This window comes from Bicyclus anynana, chromosome 20 (genome assembly GCF_947172395.1).
Source record: "Bicyclus anynana chromosome 20, ilBicAnyn1.1, whole genome shotgun sequence".
NCBI lineage: Eukaryota > Metazoa > Arthropoda > Insecta > Lepidoptera > Nymphalidae > Bicyclus > Bicyclus anynana.
In genome coordinates this window covers 6,070,179-6,093,171 of record NC_069102.1, presented here as the reverse complement: position 1 = coordinate 6,093,171, position 22,993 = coordinate 6,070,179, and the positions used below count along the sequence as shown (strand labels likewise).

Sequence of the window (22,993 nt, the reverse complement as noted above, 5' to 3'; positions counted from 1 at the left end):
GTACTAAATAATTTGATTAGCGTTGACTTGACCTAGCTACTGTTGTCAAGAATGAAACTCTGTTCTCCAAAAAAAAGTTTTTATTTCATCATTTCCTTTATAAAACATAATATCAATAACAATTATTAATGTATTTAGTAAGCGTTGTAAACCCTCAATAAAAAATCAAAATCCATCAAAGGTGGCCCCAATCTCGTCTCTGCGACGCTTAATTAAAATTCGGCGCGTTATCGCGACTCATTACGCTTTCATTATTTTATAGTTATTGTACCAGTGAGTTGGTATGCAACACAATGTTGTACTATAATGTATCGATATATCATTTGTGTATTTTTTCGGTGTAAGTAAAAGCCAAGTTTTGATTTCTTAGAAAAGAATTCGAGAGGTTAAAAAAGGAATAATAAAGATAAATTATTTCTTAAAAAAATGTGTTTTATTTCCTATATTAACCTTCAATAATGTAGGTACAATTTTATACTACAGCAATCAAATATTATGCTATACAAAAATTGACTAGGAGCACAGTTAGTAGGTAAAAATTAATCTTAAATGTTCAAAAATACAATTTAGAGCTAACAAGTACCATTAAGGTACTATTTTAATAATATAGTATAAATTATAAATAAATCTCGAGATCTTACTGTTTGGTTCTAACCGAATACGTTTAAATATAATAGAACGCAATTTTTAATTATTATATTTAAGTAATATATTATTTTTAGCAAAAATAATACATTATAAAAAAATTGCGTTCAGTTTTTTGGTCCTTCGAGCCAGATATTAATCTAACACCCTTAGAAAATTCATAATATGAATAGTTTTCCTATATTCATTTTGAAAATATTACCTTCAATTTGATCTTGATTATCTTAATATAATGCAAAATCTTTTCTATTTCATAATTTAGCGAGTCTAGCAAATATACTGTATTCGATTTGAACCCAACATTTATACTAATTAAAATACAAATTTTTAGAATAAAATTTAGAAAATGCATGGTAACTTAAATTTAAAGTTAATAGTGTTAATAAATAAAATTGATACATTAAAAATTGCATCAAAATGAAATAAATAAATTTTACACTTATATTAATACGCAATGGGATTCAGAATACTGATTGAAGTAAAAAAATCATTTAACACAAAAATCTTAAAACTAAATTATAATTATGTTGAAAATAAAATTTTAAAAGCAATATGTAAAGGTAATTGTTATTTCTTTGGATATTTCACGGTGCAGTACAAAGGTACACAAAAGAGGGTTGGTTTTTGGCAAGACATGTAAAATTATAACTAAAATATTTGGTCTATTTGTTTATAGACTCCAGAAAATCTGGATTGTTATTTTACTTAAATATTTTAAATAACACGATATAAAACTCTTACTAGTGAAAAGGAAATAATGTGTAGTCATAAATTAGTATTTTTTCAAATTAAGATCAAATATTTTCTGATATCAGATAAAAAGTTGTAATTAATGTAGAAGAATGCATAAGTCGTTATTAAATGTTTAACTTTCCAAAGATAAAATAATATCTTTAGGTACGTTAAAACAAAAAACTCTATTGTCAATTTCATTCATTAAATTTTGATAAAAAAGTATCATAATGTCAGTCATCAAAAAAAAAATCTAGTCTATCAGGCCACAGTCTTTCGCCTTAATTGAAAAAATAGACTCAGTCATAAAAAAAAATCTAGTCTATGTCATCAGGACGCAGTTGTCTTTCGCCTTCGTTGAAAAATATCTGCATAGCCTTGTACAGAAGGTGTAATCCTAACATGCGGCGTTCTTTGAGAGGCCAAGATGACGCAACACCATAATAATTGCCAGATTTTAAGTTTTTCAAATTCGTTATACCTATAACATCAATCATGGCCGCCTCGTAGGTGAAAGCCTCAGCAGGTATAACGTTTTGGAAGACGTGCAAACATATAACACCCACTTTGTCCGACCATATGTCTAGGATGTGTTGTATTTTCTTATCTTTGGACGTTTTGAAGCCACTCTTCCATAGTGTGAGAGCCTGGTACAGGTGAGAGTATGGTCTTGATCGTTTGCCTAGAAATAAAAAAAAAATCTTTTAATGTACCTAATATAAAGACTGGCCAGAAAAATTAAAAAACCTCCCCATGCTGCGGAACAAGAGAAACTAATTTCTTATCATATGCATAATATACATAGATTACATACATACATATACATGCTATGATATAAATATTTGTGACGCCGCAGGATTTTTTTTTTGGTAACGCAATAAAAATATAAATACTCCAAGTAACAAGATGAATTTGTTATCTATGTGATAATTTAGACGTCCGACCTCAATGAAAGAAAATCTAAAGTTAGCTAAGATAATCCAGAAAAATATGAACAAACAGACCAAAGTCCTCCAAATACTGCTATTGCAGTTGCAGTTGTAGATTACATAGGTGACGAAAAGAGGTGTAGGGTATGATGCCCAGCAAATCAATAAAAACAAAAAGAAATTGTGCCTTCTAGCTGAGCCAATAGACATTGTCCCTGCCAAATGAATTTTTTATATAGGAAAATAAAAAAAATCTTGATTAAAATTGGTGGATGGAAACAGGCTGAAAAATACAGGATGTATTTTTCAGCCTATTCTCATTTCTACAAAATATACAAAATCATTAAAATTAGTCGAGCCGTTTCGGAACCACAAACACCGTAACACGAGATTTTTAAATATTAAAAGATAGATAAACTGGGCCTGTAGCCAAGTGGCATATCGATTCTCTCTCTAGAAACGCTTCGAAAATTAAAAATGTGTGGGAATGAAATTTACTATCGACAGGTCACGTGATCAAGGTTTCGATCGGATCTGTCATTCACATACATTTTGTTAGTTTTCGAAGCGTCAGCATTTATAAAGAATCGGCTTGCCATATGACTAAGGCCCGAGCTCCGAGCTGAGGGCGATGAAACTAAAAATTATCATAAACTCAACTTACCTTTACCAACATAAAAGATGGAGTTGATAAATGTAACCCAAGAGTCCAAAGGTTTTTGTTTTGCACATTTCGATGGAAGATTGTTAGTTAACCGAGGGTCGAGGAGTAGATATGTGAATGATGTTTTAGAGTTGCCCTCCCTCCACTTCTTAGAAGGGTTAGCGAAATCAGCTCGCGCCTTGTTCTCCAGATCTATGTAGGGTGTTAGATCGCGAAACCATTCGTCGCTTCTGAGTGATTTTTCTAATTCAACGCTGTATGCTGAAAATGAACAATAGCCAGTCAAAATTTATTCAAAATCATATACAGGCTAGATCCTAGCATTTTCTTCATATACAGGAACATGTAACATATTTCTGTTTTTATCTAAGAAAGGACTGACGATTTTGCTGACGATAGCTATTTTATTCCCTTTAGTCATCTTTGCCTTTAGTAAATAATATAATATTATAAACATATGTTTACCATGATAACTTTTGTTTGAAACAATATTCCACAAATTCAATCTCTTAAATAACATCACAAAATGTATAAAATATCGAAAAAATATATCAAATGTATTTTGTAAATAAATAGAATAAAACTGATGTTTAAATGTCATTGTCAAAAAACATAAAAAACAAAAAAAATAAAATTAAAAAAGTCGAAATTTTGACGGAATCAAAATAAAAATTTAATAAATAGTGCAACCAGTTAAGTATTCATCTTAGGAACGGCTTAACAAATTTGGATGAAATTGAACATAAATTTGGTTGAAACAATAGCATATAAGTTTTTTTTTAAAGAATATTTGCCATATTTTTAAATATGACCAATATTCCCATTCCTCTCCACCTAGTCGGAAGTCGTTGAGGTTACTTTTCGTACGGTAATGGGATCTAAGAAAATGAAACCGCGTGTCAAAGCTATTTGACCAAATAAATACTCAACACAACAAAGTAAACTACTCACTTTTCCCATTTCGCTGTACGACTATCGGGTTCTTTTTCAAATTCTTGAGCTTTTTCAAATACAACGTCTTGTTGTGCTCCTGTATAGGACCCGGTGTGAACCCGAGACGAATAAGTTCCAGTCTCAGCGTGTTTACGTCGTACTCCATAGAGGAAGGGAGCGAGGAAGCCATGGAGATTATAGTCTGGTCTACTGCATCTGTCGCTTCATCTACTGGTAACCTGTAAAAGTAGACAGATAATCTAGATTATTATCAGCGAGATTAGGGTGATAATCTTAAATTAACGGTCACTATCTAACTGGTCTTTTTAGTTTTGAAGAAATTAAATATCACATGTCTTACAGTGTGAACATAACAGTGAAGGAAAAACATCGTGAGGAAACCGGCATACCTGTGAGTTTCCTTAATTCTCTACATGTTTGAAGTCTACATTGCTAGCGTGGTTAGCGTGGTGGACTAAGGCCTAACCCCTTCTCATTCTGAGAGGAGACTCGAGCTCAGCAGTGAGCCGAATATGGGTTGATAATGATGATGATGATCCAACTGATATTTTCTGTTATGATCATTTTAAGAAATTAAATATCACTTGTCTTGAACGGTGAAAACATCGTGACGAAACCTGCATACCTGAGAGTTTTTTTTAATTTTCTACATGTTTGAAGTCTACATTGGGCTAGCGTGGTGGACTAAGGCCCAACCCTTCATTCTGAAAGGAGACTCGTGCTCAATATTGAGCCGAATATGGGTTGATAATGATAATGACAGAGATCGAGGGCTTAACGTGCTCTCTGAGGCAAAAGGATGTCCGCCAAATTCCCAACATCGGGCTGAGAATTTTTACTGAGACTTTCAAAGGACAGTTAAGTATTATTGGACTTGAATCCAGATTTGATTCGAATAGGTTAACCAATGGACCAACAAGGCAGGTTATTCTACCTTTACCTAATCTAATACCTATAATAATCGTCTCGTATTTGTCTCATTTAACTGGCGGAGCAAGTAATAATAGTCGTAAATGAAATAGCGAGAAACACTTTTTAGTGAGAGTTAGTATCAAGAATGGGTATAGATGATTAGTGCAACGAGTTGTTCAAGCAAATATCCGTTCGGATATCCGTCCAACCTGGACTTACTTACTTGCTTTTACTTTAAGCTCTTCGGGAAAAGTTAGAAATCTTAGGTAAACCTTTACAATGTCTTGTAATTCAGATAAAACGGAAACACAGGGTTATTTATTAACACACAAAACTTTCATTCTCATTCAGTCTCATTTATCTGACGGAGCAACTAATAAGCCGTAAATGAAATAGTGAGAAACACATGAGTTAATATCTAGAATGGGTATAGAATATAGATGATTAGAGCAACGAGTTAACCGTAAGAAGTGTGGATTTTCATCCTCCTCCTAACAAGTTAGCCCGCTTAGATCTTAGGCTGCATCATCACTTACCATCAGATGGGATTGTATTCAAGGGCTAAGTTGTCTAGAATAAAAAAAAAAGAGTTGTTCAAGCAAATATCCGTTCGGATATCCGTCCAACATGGACTTACCTACTTGCTTTTACTTTAAGCTCTTCGGGAAAAGTTAGAAATCTTAGGTAAACCTTAACAATGTCTTGTAATCCAGATAAAACGGAAACACTAGTTTATTTAACACACACAAAACTTTCGGCAAATGCAAATAAAGAGCGCAAACTAAACAGGTATTTCCTCCGTCACTGCGAAACTGAACTAAACTTAATAATGATTTTTGACTCATTCTATAGTTTGTTTTGTTAAATGGATTTCCCCTTAATGCGGACGTTGTATAGAACCAACCCTTATCATCAAATGGTTGCTAGATAATGTGTTGATAGGTACAATAACAATTTATCGTAAAATTTCATAATAATAAATCCAGGCTGGACTTCTATAACACAAGTGTTATAAGGAAATCCACAATACAAAACTTTATACTCGTAATTTTTATCATACTCGTAGTTAAAGGTCAAATAGTGCTGCGTGTAAAATTTTACTCGAGATAATATATCAGATATTAATAAATTTACCGTATTACGTAACTTATAAAATATCGTCGTCGTCGGTATCAACCCATATACGGCTCACTGCTGAGCTCGAGTCTCCTCTCAGAATGAGAGGGGTTAGGCCAATAGTCTACCACGCTGGCCCAATGCGGATTGGCAGACTTCACACATGCAGAGAATTAAGAAATTCTCTGGTATGCAGGTTTCTTCACGATGTTTTCCTTCACCGAAAATTTACCGTTTATAAAATATACCACATTCAAACTACACTGCGAATAAAAAATTATAAAAAAACTAGCGGACGCCCGTGACTTCGTCCGCGTGAAACTCGATGTAAACTTTCAACTACCTCAACCCTACCCCTACCCTACCCTGCTTCTACCCTACTCCTACCCTACCCTGCTTCTACCCTACTCCTACCCTACCCCTACATTACCTCTACCGTACCTCAACCCTACCCCTACTCTAGTCATATCCTACTTTTACCCTACCCCTAGGATTTAGGGGTTTAAAAATAGATGTTGGCCTATTCTCATAGATTCCGGATAAGCATAAAAAAATTCATCAAAATCGGTCAAGCCGTTTCGGAGAAGTATGGCAACGAAAACTGTGACACGAGAATTGTATATATTAGAAGTGATATATTATATGACGTCATCTTAAATACTTTGTTTTTACCGCGACACCGTATTCAGAAATTAATTTCTTCGGGATGAAATTTATCTCTGTACCAAATTACAGTATCCAAAGCGATTCAGCGGTTTAGTCGTCAAAAGAAAAAAACAGACAGACAGACTTACTTTCAAATTTACGACATAAGTATGCACTTCTGCCTACTTTAAAACTCACACAAACATACTTACAACATTTATAATATTAGTATGCAGTCCATACAACCTATTTTAATTCTTACTCCTATCACACTGACTCAATAAAAGCAGCTACAATACTTACACTATAGACGAAACAAGCAATCTCTTCTCAATAAGCACAACGTCTTCTTCTTTGTCCTCATACTTGTATTCCTCTTCCACATTCGCCAACACTATGCTGCCAGAGAAAGAACTGCTAACTCCACTGCTCGCCGATGACCTCCTCGTATTCCCCGGTTTTACTTCATCACCACACGATGATAACCACTCATTTGTCCTATTCTGATGTACTGCTAAAGCTCTATCCAGCTCAACAGATTCTTCTGTCAACAGAGAACTTCTGTCTATAGCCAATTTGTTCAATTCAGAACAAATAGAAGCGTCGCTTTTGTGTTTCCTCGAATTCTTTGTTAATGCCTTGTCTAAATCTACTTTAGACTCTTCAGTCAATAGAGAACTTCTGTCAATTAATTTGTTTAACTCTGAACAATAGGAGTCAGTTAAAGTGCCTTTCTTTAAACTGCTTTTAGTATTGTAGTTTATGTGTGTAATACTGTTTGGGGAACCAGGTAGAGAAAAGTTTTCATATATACTCTGTTTTCGTTTGATATCTTTAATACATCCGTGATTTTTCTCTAACGTCTGTTCTAGTGGATATATGCCACTTATTTCGACTTCACTTCCTCTTTTAGATAAGCATTTACGAAAAGTTATATCTGTATCATTTAAATCATTAGTTTTGGTAAAATCGCTGTCTTTCCAAGGCACAGATTCGTTTTCAATTAGGTATGTATCACCCAGAATGGTTGGATACAGTTTGTTGATAACTAAACTGTTTTTGTCGCACCAGTCGCGAATCATTTCAGATTTTCTGTTGTTAGACACGTTGTTTGTGGGGTTTTCAACAACTGGTTCATACTCGGCGACCAATTGGTCTGTTGTCACTAATATTCGTTCTGTAAATAAATAATAAACTAATAAATATTATAGTACTAGCGGACGCCCGCGGCTTCGACCGCGTTCGAAATTTTGTTTTTCAAAAATCCCTCGGGAACCATTGATACAATACCATACCACGGGATAAAAAGTAGCCTATGTGTTAATTCATGTTATATTATATCTCAATACCAAATTTCAGCTAATTCGGTTCAGTAGTTGAGGCGTGAAAGAGTAACAAACATTCATATCATCAAAATCATCAGTTTTCGCAAATCTCAGGAAACCATATTTTTTTCGGGATAAAAAGTAGCCTATGTGTTAATTAGATACGAAGGTAGTTTAAAGGTCGTAGCTCATTAGACCCACAAGGGATCCGACCCGCACCGCCTCGCCTCGAGTGGTTAGTATTCTTCAAATGGATTTGTAGAGGCATGCGCTCACTACATTAACTCCGTACCATCACCGGATCGCCTCGCTCGCGAGGTGTCCACGCGCCGACCGCGAGTGGACCACTCGATGATAGCTCGCTGTTGACATGCTTGCCTCGCGTGAACCGCGAGTTGACAACGTGGCGTCCACCCATGGTCTAGCTGTCGACTCTCGGAAATTTGTTGACCACGCGAGGTTCACTGGTGGACAACGCGGCGTTCACCAGTGGTCGACCTGTCAACGACAAGTGGACGCCTAGCGACGAGGCGGCGCGGGTCGGGTCCCGGGTGGGTAATGAGCTACGACCTTTAAAACTTCATTTAATGTAGGTAGGTACCTAATTAAATTTAATTACGTTATCCGTTATCATCATATCATGTTAGTAATAACAAGTTGTTTTTAGAACTGAAGTATGTTATAATGGTTATGTTTTCTGGGGATCTTTACTTTCATAATATTATGAAGGTAACTCGTTGGTCTTACGGGTAAGCGGTCACGGTAGTCCTGGTTTCGAATCCTAGGTCTTTCGTTTTACTGAACACGATATATATACCACAAAAATATATAGTAAAATTCGAGTGTTATAAAAAGACCGGACAAATGCGAGTCGGATTCGCCCATTGATCAAAGATATATAAATAACCGAGAGATTAGAGACGATCTTAGCTTTTCTCCGTTGTAGAAAAATTCAAGATGAATTTAAAATGTCGTAAAACGTTGTAGCAAACATTTTTGATAGAGTAATGATATCATTATTAAAGTAGAATTCGATCTCAACCCATATTCGGCTCACTGCTGAGCTCGAGTCTCCTCTCAGAATGACAGGGGTTAGGCCAATAGTCCACCACGCTGGCCCAATGCGGATTGGCAGACTTCACACACGCAGATAATTAAGAAAATTCTCTGGTATGCAGGTTTCCTCACGATGTTTTTCCTTTGATCAGCAGGTAGAACATAATAATATTAAGATGTTATTTTTCGCTTTTTAGTTAAGTGAGTACGTTTTTAGGTTTTGAAGTCGGTTGTTTTTTTTTTATTAATTTGTTTGTTGGTAAACAGAGCGCCCAAAGGGCATTGACAGAACAACTGGAAAATAAAATAAAAATTTGCCAGAACGGAATAGAGAGAAACACTATAGGAGTCAAAAGAAAGGACCGAGTAAAATTAAAAGACATAAAAAGCAAAACTAAATTCAAAAATGCATACACAACTTAAAAACAACTAAAGTGGAGATGGACAGGGCATATGATAAGAGAAAAGAAAGATAAATGGACCAGGACAATAACGGTAAATGGTACCCGAGAGACAGCAAGAGAAACAGAGGCAGACAGACTAAAAGGTGGGAAGATGATATTAGGAGCATAGCGGGGCCAATATGGTCTCGTATAGCAAGAAATAGAATACAATGGAAAACTTTAGAGGAGGCCTTTGTCGGAAGACAAGCTGCAGACTAACGACCGTTTGCCGATAGTAATTGTTATTATTATTTACTAAAAAAAAAAAAATGGTATTTTATTTAAAGATTTGTATAAGTAATTTGGCAAATACTAAGTACTTTTTTAAAATGTACACTGTAAACAAAACTCAGCAATAAAGGCTTTTTATTTTATTTATTTATAAACAGAGCGCATCCGATAAGGTTCAAGTATAAGTTATTTGTTAGGTCACTGCATACTGCCAGTAAACTAAACATATTAATTTACATACAATTCAACGATATAGACATATCATAACAAAGGTTTAACAGGCCGTGAGATAATATTTGATACCTTATCTCTCACGGTTCGTAACAATATAAGGGCAAAAGTTGGTAGCGTGACTAACAAACTGGTTTTTAGGATCTCTTGACTATGAAGGGAAAACGCTTCAAACCTTTCATGTTTCCATTTAGCATAACTAAACTATAAATATAATAGCAGCCTTAATTTCACCAGCGTATATTTCTATAGCAATACGAGGATAAAATATAGCCTAAGTATCTTACTCGCAGATAATGTACCTTTCCATAGGAGAAAGAAGTTTTAAAATCGGTTCAGTAGTTTTGGAGCCTTATCGTAGCAATCAATCAGAAAATTAAAGATTACTTAGCTATAAAATATTAGCTAAGATTTGTCGAATAAAAACCGACCGACATAATGATTATTTATTGTATATACATTTCTTACTACTATGTATATTTGTATATACATAGTAGTAAGAAAGTTCCCATAACACAATTTTATAAGCACCTTAACTAAATATATTGTGGTAGTATAAAATCCAAGCAGGATAGCGAATTTTAATTTACATATTTGATAGGTAACGGTAGTGTATGGTTTGTTAGTGTTAGAATGTTTAAATTATATTTATAGAAAGTACTTAAGGAAATTGGAAGCCATTAGGATTTCCGTGGTTCGTTAATTTTAGAAAGTTAAATACAATCTATCAAAATATTTTTTCATTTGCGCCAAAAACCTGGCGTATGCCCGCGACTATATCTGCGTGAATTTAGAAATGTATTAGGTTTGTCTCTTGAAGTAGAAATAGAATTATTGCAAAAAGTAGAACAAGAAGCAGAGCAATGCTATACTATAGGCTATAGCCCTTGACTCAATGATGTTAGAAAAAAAAAGATGTAAGTAGATAGGATAGATTTGTTATACTTTATGCTCTAACTGCTGTTATTCTAGTAACTAGTTGTTAGTTGATGTGATTTCATATCACGAGGTCTTGGGTTCGAGTCTTGGGTCATGGAATACTGAGATTTTCTTTTTTCTAAGAAATTTTCATTAAAAATTCTAAGCCCGGAGATGGAAAGTTGGTGGTGTTACACCCTCTCGTGCCTTAAATTTACTCTAAGCTGCCGGTACCGGTCATTGACAGTAAAATCCGAGAGCGATTAAATAATTTAACACTATAACCCTGTGCCCGCCAAACCGCATTACAGCAGCGTGGTGAGTTTAAGCTCCATATCCCCTCTCCTTAACCCGTTAAAATAGGCTGATAATGATAATATGTATGTATTAGCCGACGCCCCGCCGCTTCACCCGCGTAGTTTCGGTCCCCGTGAGAATACGAGGATAAAACACACTTATGACACTCACAAATAATGTGGCTTTCTAGTGGTAAAAGAATTTTCAAAATCGGTTCCGTAAAACTAGAGACACCACAAACTTTACCTCTATAACATATTAAGTATATAGATATATAGATATCTATCTCTCTATAGATATTCGTAAGAACAAGCTACGGAACCAATTCCTCAGTCACTTACACGTACTTGACCGACTAAATTAAGTGAAACAATTTCGTAAGCAGGTGCAACATATTACGAGCAAGCCATACACACTTCAGGGAGTTCGTTCCCAAACACCTGCAGACTGTTAGTGTTGTTTATATTGGTACATTGAGAAAAACCTGCCAGCAATACGCGACATCTGGATTGATGCAGCTTGTATGTGCAGATGTTTCATATTCAACTATATATCTGACTAATTATAAACACTATCATCAGTGGCGTAGCGTGCCTTGAAGGCCCCCTGTATTAAAATTATTGGGGTGGGGGGGGGAGGACCACATTTGCCACTCATCAATAGATGAGTGGCAAATGTGGTCCTATTTAAAAAATATGGCTTTTATTTAAAAAAAAAAAACCCGAAAAATCTTTCGTGTTATTGATTTAACGTTAACTAACCACAAAGTAAAATTGGTAGTAATATTTTAGTGTGGGAACATTCAAATATTATGGATTACATTTTCCTTATTTTTGGTTACATACTTTCAAGGGGCCCCTGTAATTCGGGGGCCCCTTGAAACTAACAGAGCGGTATTCATACCATTTTTATAAACTACGCGTATTTTCCATTCTCGAGGATGTACAGGGATAAAATATAGCCTATATTTTCATTTTTGTTTGTCTTTACAAGTTAGCCCTTGACTACAATTTCACCTGATGATAAGTGATGATGCAATCTGAGATGAATTCGGGCAATTTATTAGGAAAAGGATGAAAATCCACATCCCTTAAGATTTCTACACGACATCGTACGCTCGTAGGGTGGTAACTAGCCACGGCCGAAAAATTTAAATTACAAATGGTGAAATAAATTTTAAAATCAGTCTAACAGTTTTGGAATTAAATCGTAACATACTAATAATTCATTAATTTATAAATAATTAATTTAAGTACTAAACTTAAGAAGCTTAACTTCTTTGAAAAATAAAATTATGAATAAATGATATTGATTAGATCTACCAGAAAAAAAAAATACTTTACGCCCTATTCTCAGACCTACTTACAACATAATACAACACTTTATTAAAATTGGTCGAGCCGTTCCGAAAAAGTTCGATTTCTATTATATTTCCAATTGATTATAATAGTACATATAATATACGTGATAGCCCAGTGGATATGACCTCTGCCTCCGATTCCGGAGGGTGTGGGTTCGAATCCGGTCCGGGGCATGCACCTCCAATTTTTCAGTTGTGTGCATTTTAAGAAATTAAATATCACGTGTCTCAATCGGTGAAGGAAAACATCGTGAGGAAACCTGCATACCAGAGAATTATCTTAATTCTTGCGTGTGTGAAGTCTGTCTGTGTGAAATCCGCATTGGGCCAGCGTGGTGGACTATTGGCCTAACCCCTCTCATTCTGAGAGGAGACTCGAGCTCAGCAGTGAGCCGAATATGGGTTGATGACGAGTACATATCATCATCATCATCATATCAGCCGATGGACGTCCACTGCAGGACATAGGCCTTTTGTAGGGACTTCCAAACATCACGACACTGAGCCGCCTGCATCCAGCGAATCCCTGCGACTCGCTTGATGTCGTCAGTCCACCTGGTGGGGGGTCGGCCAACACTGCGCTTACTAGTGCGGGGTCGCCATTCCAGCACTTTGGGACCCCAACGTCCATCGGCTCTTCGAACTATGTGCCCCGCCCATTGCCACTTCAGCTTCGCAACTCGTTGAGCTATGTCGGTGACTTTGGTTCTTCTGCGGATCTCCTCATTTCTGATTCGATCACGCAGAGATACTCCTAACATAGCTCGTTCCATCGCCCGCTGTGTGACTCTAAGCCTTCTTATGAGGCCCATAGTTAGCGACCAAGTCTCGGAACCATAGGTCATCACTGGCAACACGCACTGTTCGAAGACTTTTGTCTTCAGGCACTGAGGAATTTCGGACGAAAAGATGTCGCGAAGCTTCCCGAATGCAGCCCAGCCGAGTTGGATTCGACGGTTCACCTCTTTCTCGAAATTGGACCTACCTAACTGGATCATATGTCCTAGGTATATGTATTCGTCTACAATTTCGAGTGCAGCGTTCTCAACTATAACTGGGTGGAGCGATACATGAGCATTACACATTATTTTTGTTTTGCCCATGTTCATTTTCAGGCCCACCTGTTGAGAAACGCTGCTGAGGTCATTGAGCATGGTACTAAGGTCATCCAGAGTCTGTGCCATGATGACTACATCATCCGCGAACCGCAGTTGAGTGATGTACTCGCCATTGATGTTGATGCCAAGTCCGCTCCAGTCCAGAAGCTTAAAGACGTCTTCCAGTGCGGCGGTAAATAGCTTCGGAGAGATCACATCTCCCTGACGCACTCCTCGCTGCAACTGGATTGGCCTCGTAGTCTGATCCTGAATACGGACTGACATAGTGGCGTTTTCGTACAAGCACTTCAACGCTTGGATATACCTGTAATCAATTCGGCATCTCTGCAATGACCTTAGCACAGCCCAGGTTTCCACCGAATCGAAGGCTTTCTCATAGTCCACAAACGCTAAGCAAAGTGGCTGGTTATACTCGTGAGTCTTCTGTATAACCTGCCGCAGCGTATGGATGTGGTCTATGGTACTAAAGCCTTTTCGGAAACCGGCTTGTTCGGGAGGCTGGAAGTCGTCAAACCTATTAGCGAGACGATTCGTAATGACTCTCGAGAACAATTTGTAAACATGGCTTAGCAGCGAGATGGGTCTGTAATTCTTCAGCAAGGTGTTGTCACCTTTTTTGAAGAACAGAACCACCACGCTCCTATGCCACGCCTCAGGCGTCGTGCCCTCGTGAATGACGGAATTGAACAATCGCTGAAGGACTTTAAGTATCGGTTTTCCACCCGCTTTCAGGAGTTCTGCTGTGATTCCGTCCTCACCTGGCGCCTTATTGTTCTTCAGGTGTTTGAGAGCCACACTAATCTCGTATAGGCTGACGTCCGGGATATCTTCGGTATAGTGTCGGGTCAACTTGGCTCTGGGGTCTTTAGCCAAATTGGCAACAGGCTGCTGAGTAGTCGTGTATAGCTGTCCATAGAACTTCTCGACCTCACTTAATAACTCGGGCTTGGAAGAAATTTGATTACCGTGTTCGGTCTTCAAACGCGTCAGCTGCCTCTGTCCAATAGACAGATCTCTGGCGAAAACTTTCGAGCCTCGATTATTTTCAATCGCATTTTTAATACGCTCGGTATTGAAATTTCGCAAGTCGCTGGTTTGCGACTTAGAGATCTGTCTACTGATTTGTCGGTATTTTGACGCATCTGCTGAAGACTGTAATCTCATTTCTTGCCTCTCTTCCATGAGTTTAAGTGTTTGGTCCGAGAACTTTTTGGTTCTTTTCGCACGGTGGGTCTTATAGAACTTAGACCCAACGGAATGGACAGTTTCCACGAACCTGTTGTTCAGATCGTCCACAGTTTCGCAATTTGCTAGGCAATCAAAGCGGTTCTGCAGTTCTAGTTGAAAGGACTCGGGGTTTTGAATATGGGCACGAGTAGGTCGGAGCGTAGACTTCACCAGTCGATACCGTTCCAGCTGAATGTTGATATTCAACGTGCCTCTAACCATTCGGTGATCGCTACCGGTTTTCACCCTATGGATCACAGAAACATCGTTGAATATTTGCCGTCTGGTAGACAAGATGAAGTCGATCTCGTTTTTCGTGGAACCATCGGGGCTCATCCAGGTCCATTTCCTGTGTGGTGGCTTCTTGAAGAAGGAGTTCATCATAAAGAGGCCCTCCTTCTCCATGAAGTCAGCCAACATTTGGCCCCTATCGTTCCGTTGCCCATATCCAAATCGTCCCACTTTCAACTCTGAACCGCTACGTTCGCCCAGCTTTGCGTTAAAATCCCCCATCACAACATTGTAATAAGAGTTTGAGGCATGTATGGCTTTAGAAATATCCTCATACAATACCTCTACCTCCTCGTCGGGATGTGTCGAGGTCGGTGCGTAAACCTGTATAACTTTCAACGAATACCGTTTGGTAATTCGGAGGACCAGGAACGCTACTCTGCTCGACACACTCTCGACTTTTACAACATTGTTCACGAGGGACTTGTGAACGATAAATCCGACACCACCCTGGGACTGTTGGTCGCCCTCCCGGTAGTAGAGCATGTTGCCGGATTCAAGGATTATCGAGTCCTCCCCCTCTCTTCGGACTTCAGACAATCCTATGATATCCCAGTGCAACTTGCTCATAACTTCTTCCAGCTCGATGACCTTTTCGTCGGACCTCAAAGTGCGTGCGTTGTATGTTGCCAGGTCTAGTCGTCGGGGTTGGCAGCGGAATCTCTGCCGGAGATTCTTAACACCCCTTGCCCCGCCGTTACCATAACCGCTGCCAGAGCCAGGAATAGCGGGGCTGCCGGGGACTAGGGGCTGTGTTTTGTTTTTGCCGTCCATACAAAGTTTTGCCCAGTACTGACCACGCTGGGCATGCGGGTTGGTCAGCGCAGTGCTAGATTACTCGCGCCGGTGTCGCTGCTGCCCGACACCGGCCTGAGGCATTTCGTAATCTAGCCTGTGGGAATGGATATACCGCCATTCGTCGGTACATATAATTATCGAGTACATATAATTATTAGAAAAAATTCGAGTACATATAATTATTAGAAAAAAACCTGCCACTATATAAATTTCGTCAAACGGTTTAGGATGTAGAAGTGCGAAAGACGAGCTATGCATAGCAATTAATCTAAATAGTCAAAGGTAGGAATGTATCATCGAAAAAAAGAATCCTTCCGGAATATGGTAACAGAGTTGCCGCGCCTCGTTTTATTCGGAATCAGTGTTACCAACTCTCCAAAATATTTATCCCTAAAGTTTATGTCAAAAACCCCTAAAATCGCCTTAATTATTACTACATTAGTTGTCCCCTTAAAAATATAAATTCATAATAATTTAAAAATAATATGCTGTAATATGTTTCAAAAGACAAAATATTACGTCTTTATCTGAAGATTCAGATTTTTTGAAATCATACATGTTGACAATGAATAAATTTACCAATTTTTTTTATTTGATGAAAATTGCCGCCAGTTGCCTCAGAGTGGTTGTAGAATAACGTAATATCGTTATAAGTCGCTAGGTCAAGAAATAAATATTAAAATTATCATCAATTTAAAAATATTAAAGAGTCAATAAATCCCTGAAAATACCCCTAAAAATTTCAGACCCCTAAAAAAATCCCATTTCACTTATTTGCCCCCTAAATCTGGGGGGAAAACCCCTAAGTTGGGAACCCTGTTCGGAATTCTGTAGAAGATAGGCAGTTACACATCAGTTACGATATAATGCTTTATTGCTCAACCGCATTCTCCAGGCTATATCGCGTTCTAAAGGACGTAATGACTAGATTTATCCAGGGCCGGATTTAGAGAGAGAAACGAAACTGCAGCCTTAAAAATCCTCAAAACAGCTCGCATAATAAATTGCTAGAACATCTTGTAACTAATATTGATAATTAATATACTCTGTTGGTATTAATTGTTGAAATTGCATTCTATTTAGGTGTAAGTAAGTGCAATTTTCACAGTAGGATTCTTTGTCACATAAATCGAAATAGTTATGTTAATGAACCATAGGGCGTCTGCTATTTCATAATAATATAATATTTATGTACCTATGCATAAAGGCTGATGTTAAAATGTAATTACTCTCGCGTTTATTTGTAACTATCATACGTCCACGCGGTTTCACCTGAATAGTTTCTGTTTTCAAGGGAACACAGGGATACAATAGAGAAGAGAAAACATAGCTATACATATAATGGTGAAATCGGTCGAGCAGTTTTTGTGTTAAATCGTAACAAACTATTAAAAAAATCAAATCTTACGTCTTTAAATAACTAGTTTAGATACCGACTTAACTAAAAACATTGTTTGACTTTGAAAATAAAATTAAGGATATTAATTGATTATGAAACACGGCTAAAACTCACGTGATATTAGGTCGGAGTATGCTCGACTAGTTTCGAACCCATATGGGGCCATTAGTTAGTTAGCTAGTTTGGATCGTGCCGCGATGCAAGAACCAGCTCATAACTAAGGGCCCCGTATGGTTCGAAACTAGTCGAGCATACTCCGACCTAATATCACGTGAGTTTTAGCCGTGTTTCATAATCAATTAATATGAATAACACTCACGATAGTTTAAATTCTAAAATTAAGGACTTTTTTAAACTTGGGTAGATACTAAATCCGGCCCTGTGTGTATCTAATGGTCTAACTCAGAAGTGGTTCAAGCCCGCGTGCGGAACGGTCAATGTACTGCACGAGGCAGATACAAAGCGCTAGTGTAATTTACTTGTATACGAACCCACTTATTACACTCACGTAGGATACCACAAACAAAGGAACCGGGAGTGCACGTTTTTTTCCTTCCTAATGGAAGGAAAATACATATCCATAACACGGGGCCGTGGTTACTTTCCATTATAAAAGTTGTACGAACAAGAAAATATATAAAGCTTAGGCATCTAGGTATATCTACTCGTATACGTTAATATTATAAAAGAGAAAATATTTGATTTATTGTTTGTTTGTTTGTTTGCTTGCATTGAATAGGCTCTGAAACCGATTTGAAAAATTCATTAACTTATGGGAAGCTACACTATCCTCGAGTGCTATATTTTATTTTATCTATGTATTCCTAAGGGAACAAGAACCACGCGTGTGAAACCGCGCGGCGTCTGCTAGTTGTTAATATTTGACTTTTTAATCGTTAATTTCGTTTTTAGCGGAGAATAGAGAAAAAAAATAATTAATCGAAATGATTCATTATTCGCAATCGCAATTAAACTTTGATAAGTTACGCTTGCTTTTATTTAACAACCTCATTATTGTTCAAATACACTTCCTTTCTTATTTGAGGGTATTTCGAGATTATACTAACCACTCACCATCCAATAAGTCCACGTGTCTGCAGCGCTAACCGTGTGTTGATCGCAATCTGCATGATGGCATGCACTTCGACCAACACACTAACAGTTTTATCGGTATAGCTAGCATTAGGCCTACCTCGTTCCTTCAATGCGGGTTCACAGCCTTGCGATCGTTTTTAATACTAAATAAATACTAAAGTACTTTAAAACTTTAATACTAAAGTATACAGTAACAGAACAAACTCCCCAAATCAGGGTTGCTACTGAGAATCTCATGAAACAAAGAAAAGCTCAAGATTTCATAACCTGCCCTGTGGCCTAATTCACTATTTTGGTCTTTATTATCAACTGATTGAAGTGGACAACAAAGTGTCATCTACATACTATATGATATACACCGTAGGTACCGGATGACATTTGTAATTTGTATCATAGTATGTGGATGACATTTTGTCAATTGATTTGTTTTTTATTTTGATGGGTTGATAATAAAAACCAAAATAGGAAATAGGCCAGCTGTTGTCGTTCTCAACTCAATTCCTCACGATAAAGATTTGACCTAAATATGAATAACCCAGTAACTCAAGTCCAAATATCGGAAACATTCCGAAAACTCGGAATAAATTGTCAGACGCCTAACAGTGTCCACCTCCGCAGGTCAGGCGGAAGGCCATTAAAAATCAGTTTCAAGTGTCCACCTACGTTTATATTAAGCCAATTTCCTCTCACTCCCACGATATGACCACAAATAGTGATTTTAGACTATAACCTACACCCACTACCAAGGCTTTTCTTCAATAAGTTCCGAAATAAATTACACTAAAATTAAGTTTCGTCATAATTTACGAAAGCGCCAATTAACATGAGTGAGACGATACTTCTTCGTAATAAAGATCTACCTACATACTTTATGAAGATACTGTTTTTAAGATTAGGTACTATGGAGACATACGTACCGTTACATTCACAACCCATATTCGGCTCACTGTTGAGCACAAGTCTCCTCTCAAAATTAAAGGGGTTAGGCTTTTCCACCACGCTGGCCCAATGCGGATTTGCAGATTTCACACACATAGAGAATTAAGAAAATTCTCAGGTATGCAGGTTTCCGCACATTTTTTTTCCTTCATCGTTTAAGACACGTGATATTTAATTTTTTTAAATGCACATAACTGAAAAGTTCGATGTGCATGCATGACCGGATTCGAACTTACGCCCTCCGAAGGCAGAGGTAATATCCACCAGGCTATCACGGCTCAGAGCAATGTATTTAATAATAATAAATAAGTAGGTACGGTAAATATGGTAACTATCAAAACAACCAAAAAATTGTAACACAACGAATGTGTCTCGATAAACAAATGAATATCATCAAAATCGGTTTAACAAATACCAAGTATAATAAAAACAACAAGTTTCATAACACAATAATTATTAGGGCAATACATTCATTATCAATAAAGCAATATATACATATCTATATGTATATGGCTAAAATCAATAGTTGTAAATAAAGAAATTCTTTTAAACTTGTTCTAGGTCCAGTTTAGGAGGATAAAAATCAATGCAAGCCAAATTCTGAGAATGAATCATCTGAGATAACACAACTTGCACCTTAAATCTTAGTTTTTTCATGTTACGCAATAGGTGTTTTACATTTAATATTTTAAACATTTTTCCTTATTTAAATATTATTAATATTAAAGTATAAAGCTATCGGAAAACTTTTTAAAACTATAGATAAAAAAATAAGTTTTTGGTAAACCAAAACTTGCTAATAATATGACGATTGCTATTATGTCCACTAAGATGTTTAAAGACTAACTTAATTTGCCGTACTGTATAGGTATTTCCGAAGATCGATATTTTTGGTTGTCTTAAGTGTACCCTCTACTGTATACATATTAAGGTCTCATATGCCATATGTTGTGGAGGTAGTCAACAACATGCTAGGTATCCTCCCATATTCATCTGCGACGCCCTAAATCTCCACCTGGACTCCTACTATTTATTATTTGTTAATGTATCTATTTAGTCAATAAAAATTTTTGCATTACTAAAACAATGCTGCACATTCAGAATTTTTTAAATTATATCAAATTGTTATTTTAATATATATTCTCGTGCTTACGTAATGGTAAGTTAGATGTGGCCTAAGGAGGAACATGCTAATATTTAATACAAAAAATCTCAAGCCCAAATCAAATAATTGTTAACTATAATAGGTAGGCATTAAGTATTTATAATTCAGTGCATTATTACATTAACCCTTGCATCTAAAAGGTTAACAAGGTAGTACTTTATGCTGACAATAGTGGATGTTATGAGTCAGTATGTGGATTTGGGTCAAATGCAAGTTAAAGAACTAAGCACCTGCTGCCATTGGCAGCTGCAGATGTTCTTCTTGTGTGGATAAGTAAGAATTGTAAGCATTCTATTAGTTTCATTCTTATTGGTCTACTAGTCCTGAGGTTTCACCTGCTATTTCTGTTACATCCTATATCATCAGATATGCTGCCAGTGCAAATCCCTTAAAAATTGATCTAACCATTTCAGAGATTAATCAGAGCAAACAGACTGACAGACAGACAAAAATCATAAAACTAATTGTTGAATTAAGTGTATTCTATTATAAACATTTAGTGAAAGCATTTCATTTGAAATTACAAACAGACACTTCAATTTCACATTTTTGTATGTACATTATAATAATTTATAGTAATACCTAGTGAAACCCTCAAGAAATTGCTTACAAAGCTTTGCTTGCTTAAATAAACATATTAATAATAAATATATTGTCTACATTTGCATAATTTTGCTCATTACCAAGAGCATCTTGATAATTATGATAAGAATTTCATAGTCAAAATTATGAGTATTAACTAAGAACCAACTAGCTATGTGAGTTAACTCTGTTATTTTATAAATACTAAATTTTAATGTTTGAGGATCCTGCTAAAAGTACTAATGTTTACAGTACAATGATATATCATTTCATTAAATTGTTGAATGTGAAGATTTTTGGCTGGCTGGTGTTCGAGCTTGAACTAGCCAACTGTATTGGTGGTCCAAGAGAAAAAAGATTATGTGAACTTGAGTGTGTTACTAAAAAATTAGAAACCACAATTTGTATATAACATATAATAGTCAGTTGAAACTATTGAAAAGTAAATGTATCTTACCTAAGTCTAACGTGTATGCACATGGAGATCCCATAGAGTCATCGCTTTGGTCAACTACATTATGCAGGTAGTCATACACCTCCCACTGCTGTTCTTGGACAGCATAGTCAAAAGCAGAGACCCCATCGTAGTCAGCCTTCAAGGGGTCCCCTCCGCAGCCAATAAGCAGCTTCATATTGTCAACTTTGCCCCATATTGCAGCTATGTGCACTGGTGTTATACCATCGTCATTACTGCAATAGATTTTATATTTTAGAAATAACATAAATAAATAAATCAACTTAATATATTTGAGCTTTTAAATTTTACAACTTTAATTCTATAGTGTTGAATGCCTGTTTAGCAACTGTTTTTTATGCCATCTTTAATTCAAGGAAAATGTAAAAAAAATATTCAAAACAAGTGTGTTTTGGCATCTTTTAGGCAAGCATGCTTCAACTTAGACCTCATCATTGATTTCCATCAGACATCCAGTCAAGCGAAAGCATAAATTTCTTTTAAAAGCACAAAAATTGTGATAAATTTGAAAACAATCACAAGTTTATACCAATAAGTATACTTTCTTTAATTAGCTTGACTGTAACTTCAAATTTCAACTAACAAATATCCTAATAAATTTGTTTTATTGAAATTAAAAATGATTTTACCTTAAATTGGGATCTCCACCATTCTTCAGTATTAATTCTGTGCACTGCTTAGACTTATCATAATTTTCTATTCCTACAGCTAAATGTAATACTCCAATACCTTTACATGGTAAAATCACATTTAAATCTATCTTATTTTCAGCAAAAAATCGTTCCACGGATCTGCAATATCGAGAGGATAAGTAGAACTTTGTTAAAAAATAATTCCCAAAGCAATAAGTTTTAACAAAATAATTATAATATTTAATACCTTGCGTCCCCGTTTTGTATAAGATCGTACAATTTAAAAAGTTCCCTATACGTCGTACCCATCGTTTTCGCGAATGGAAACTGAATTAGAAGTCGGCGAGCTTGCCACTTTTGTCTCTCATTTCCTGTAGGATTTCCTGCCGCGATATCACTTTTATTTTTAGATTACGACACTATATCATATAATCTTTAATCATAATCTCTGATATAACAATATACACACATTACAACTTCAATTAAATTATGAAAACCACTGTGCTCACATTTTTTGATAGTTTATTTTCAAAATAACGTCACAGTTCACTGGACACATTTCTTTGTTTACGTTTGTGAGCGAGAGAGGAGATAAGTTTCATTCCATTTCATTCTAACATAGTTGAAATTCCATTTCGCAAAACAAGATCCAATTAAAACTACTATAAATAATATTTTAATAGCTTTTAATAAAATGTAAAATTTATCATTGATATTATATTATTATTTTTAACTAATGTTATGACGATAGAACGTTATTTTTGTTGAAGACGTAACAGGCAAGTCCAATGTAAAACGTTCATGCGTCAAACGT

At 36.3% G+C, this 22,993-nt stretch overlaps 1 protein-coding gene across 1 annotated transcript; it reads right to left on the bottom strand.

The window, feature by feature from the left end:
- Window positions 1-62: 62 nt before the first annotated feature.
- LOC112046724 (ankyrin repeat and LEM domain-containing protein 1) lies at window positions 63-22,751 on the bottom strand. The gene is made up of 7 exons (XM_024083486.2): window positions 22,427-22,751; window positions 22,177-22,338; window positions 21,530-21,762; window positions 6,901-7,774; window positions 3,922-4,142; window positions 2,971-3,231; window positions 63-2,059 (listed from the first exon to the last, which is right to left on the bottom strand). The coding sequence occupies exons 1-7, from the start codon at window positions 22,486-22,488 to the stop codon at window positions 1,695-1,697; spliced, it is 2,178 nt and encodes a 725-aa protein (XP_023939254.2). The 5' UTR covers window positions 22,489-22,751; the 3' UTR covers window positions 63-1,694.
- Between the last annotated feature and the right edge of the window lie 242 nt (window positions 22,752-22,993).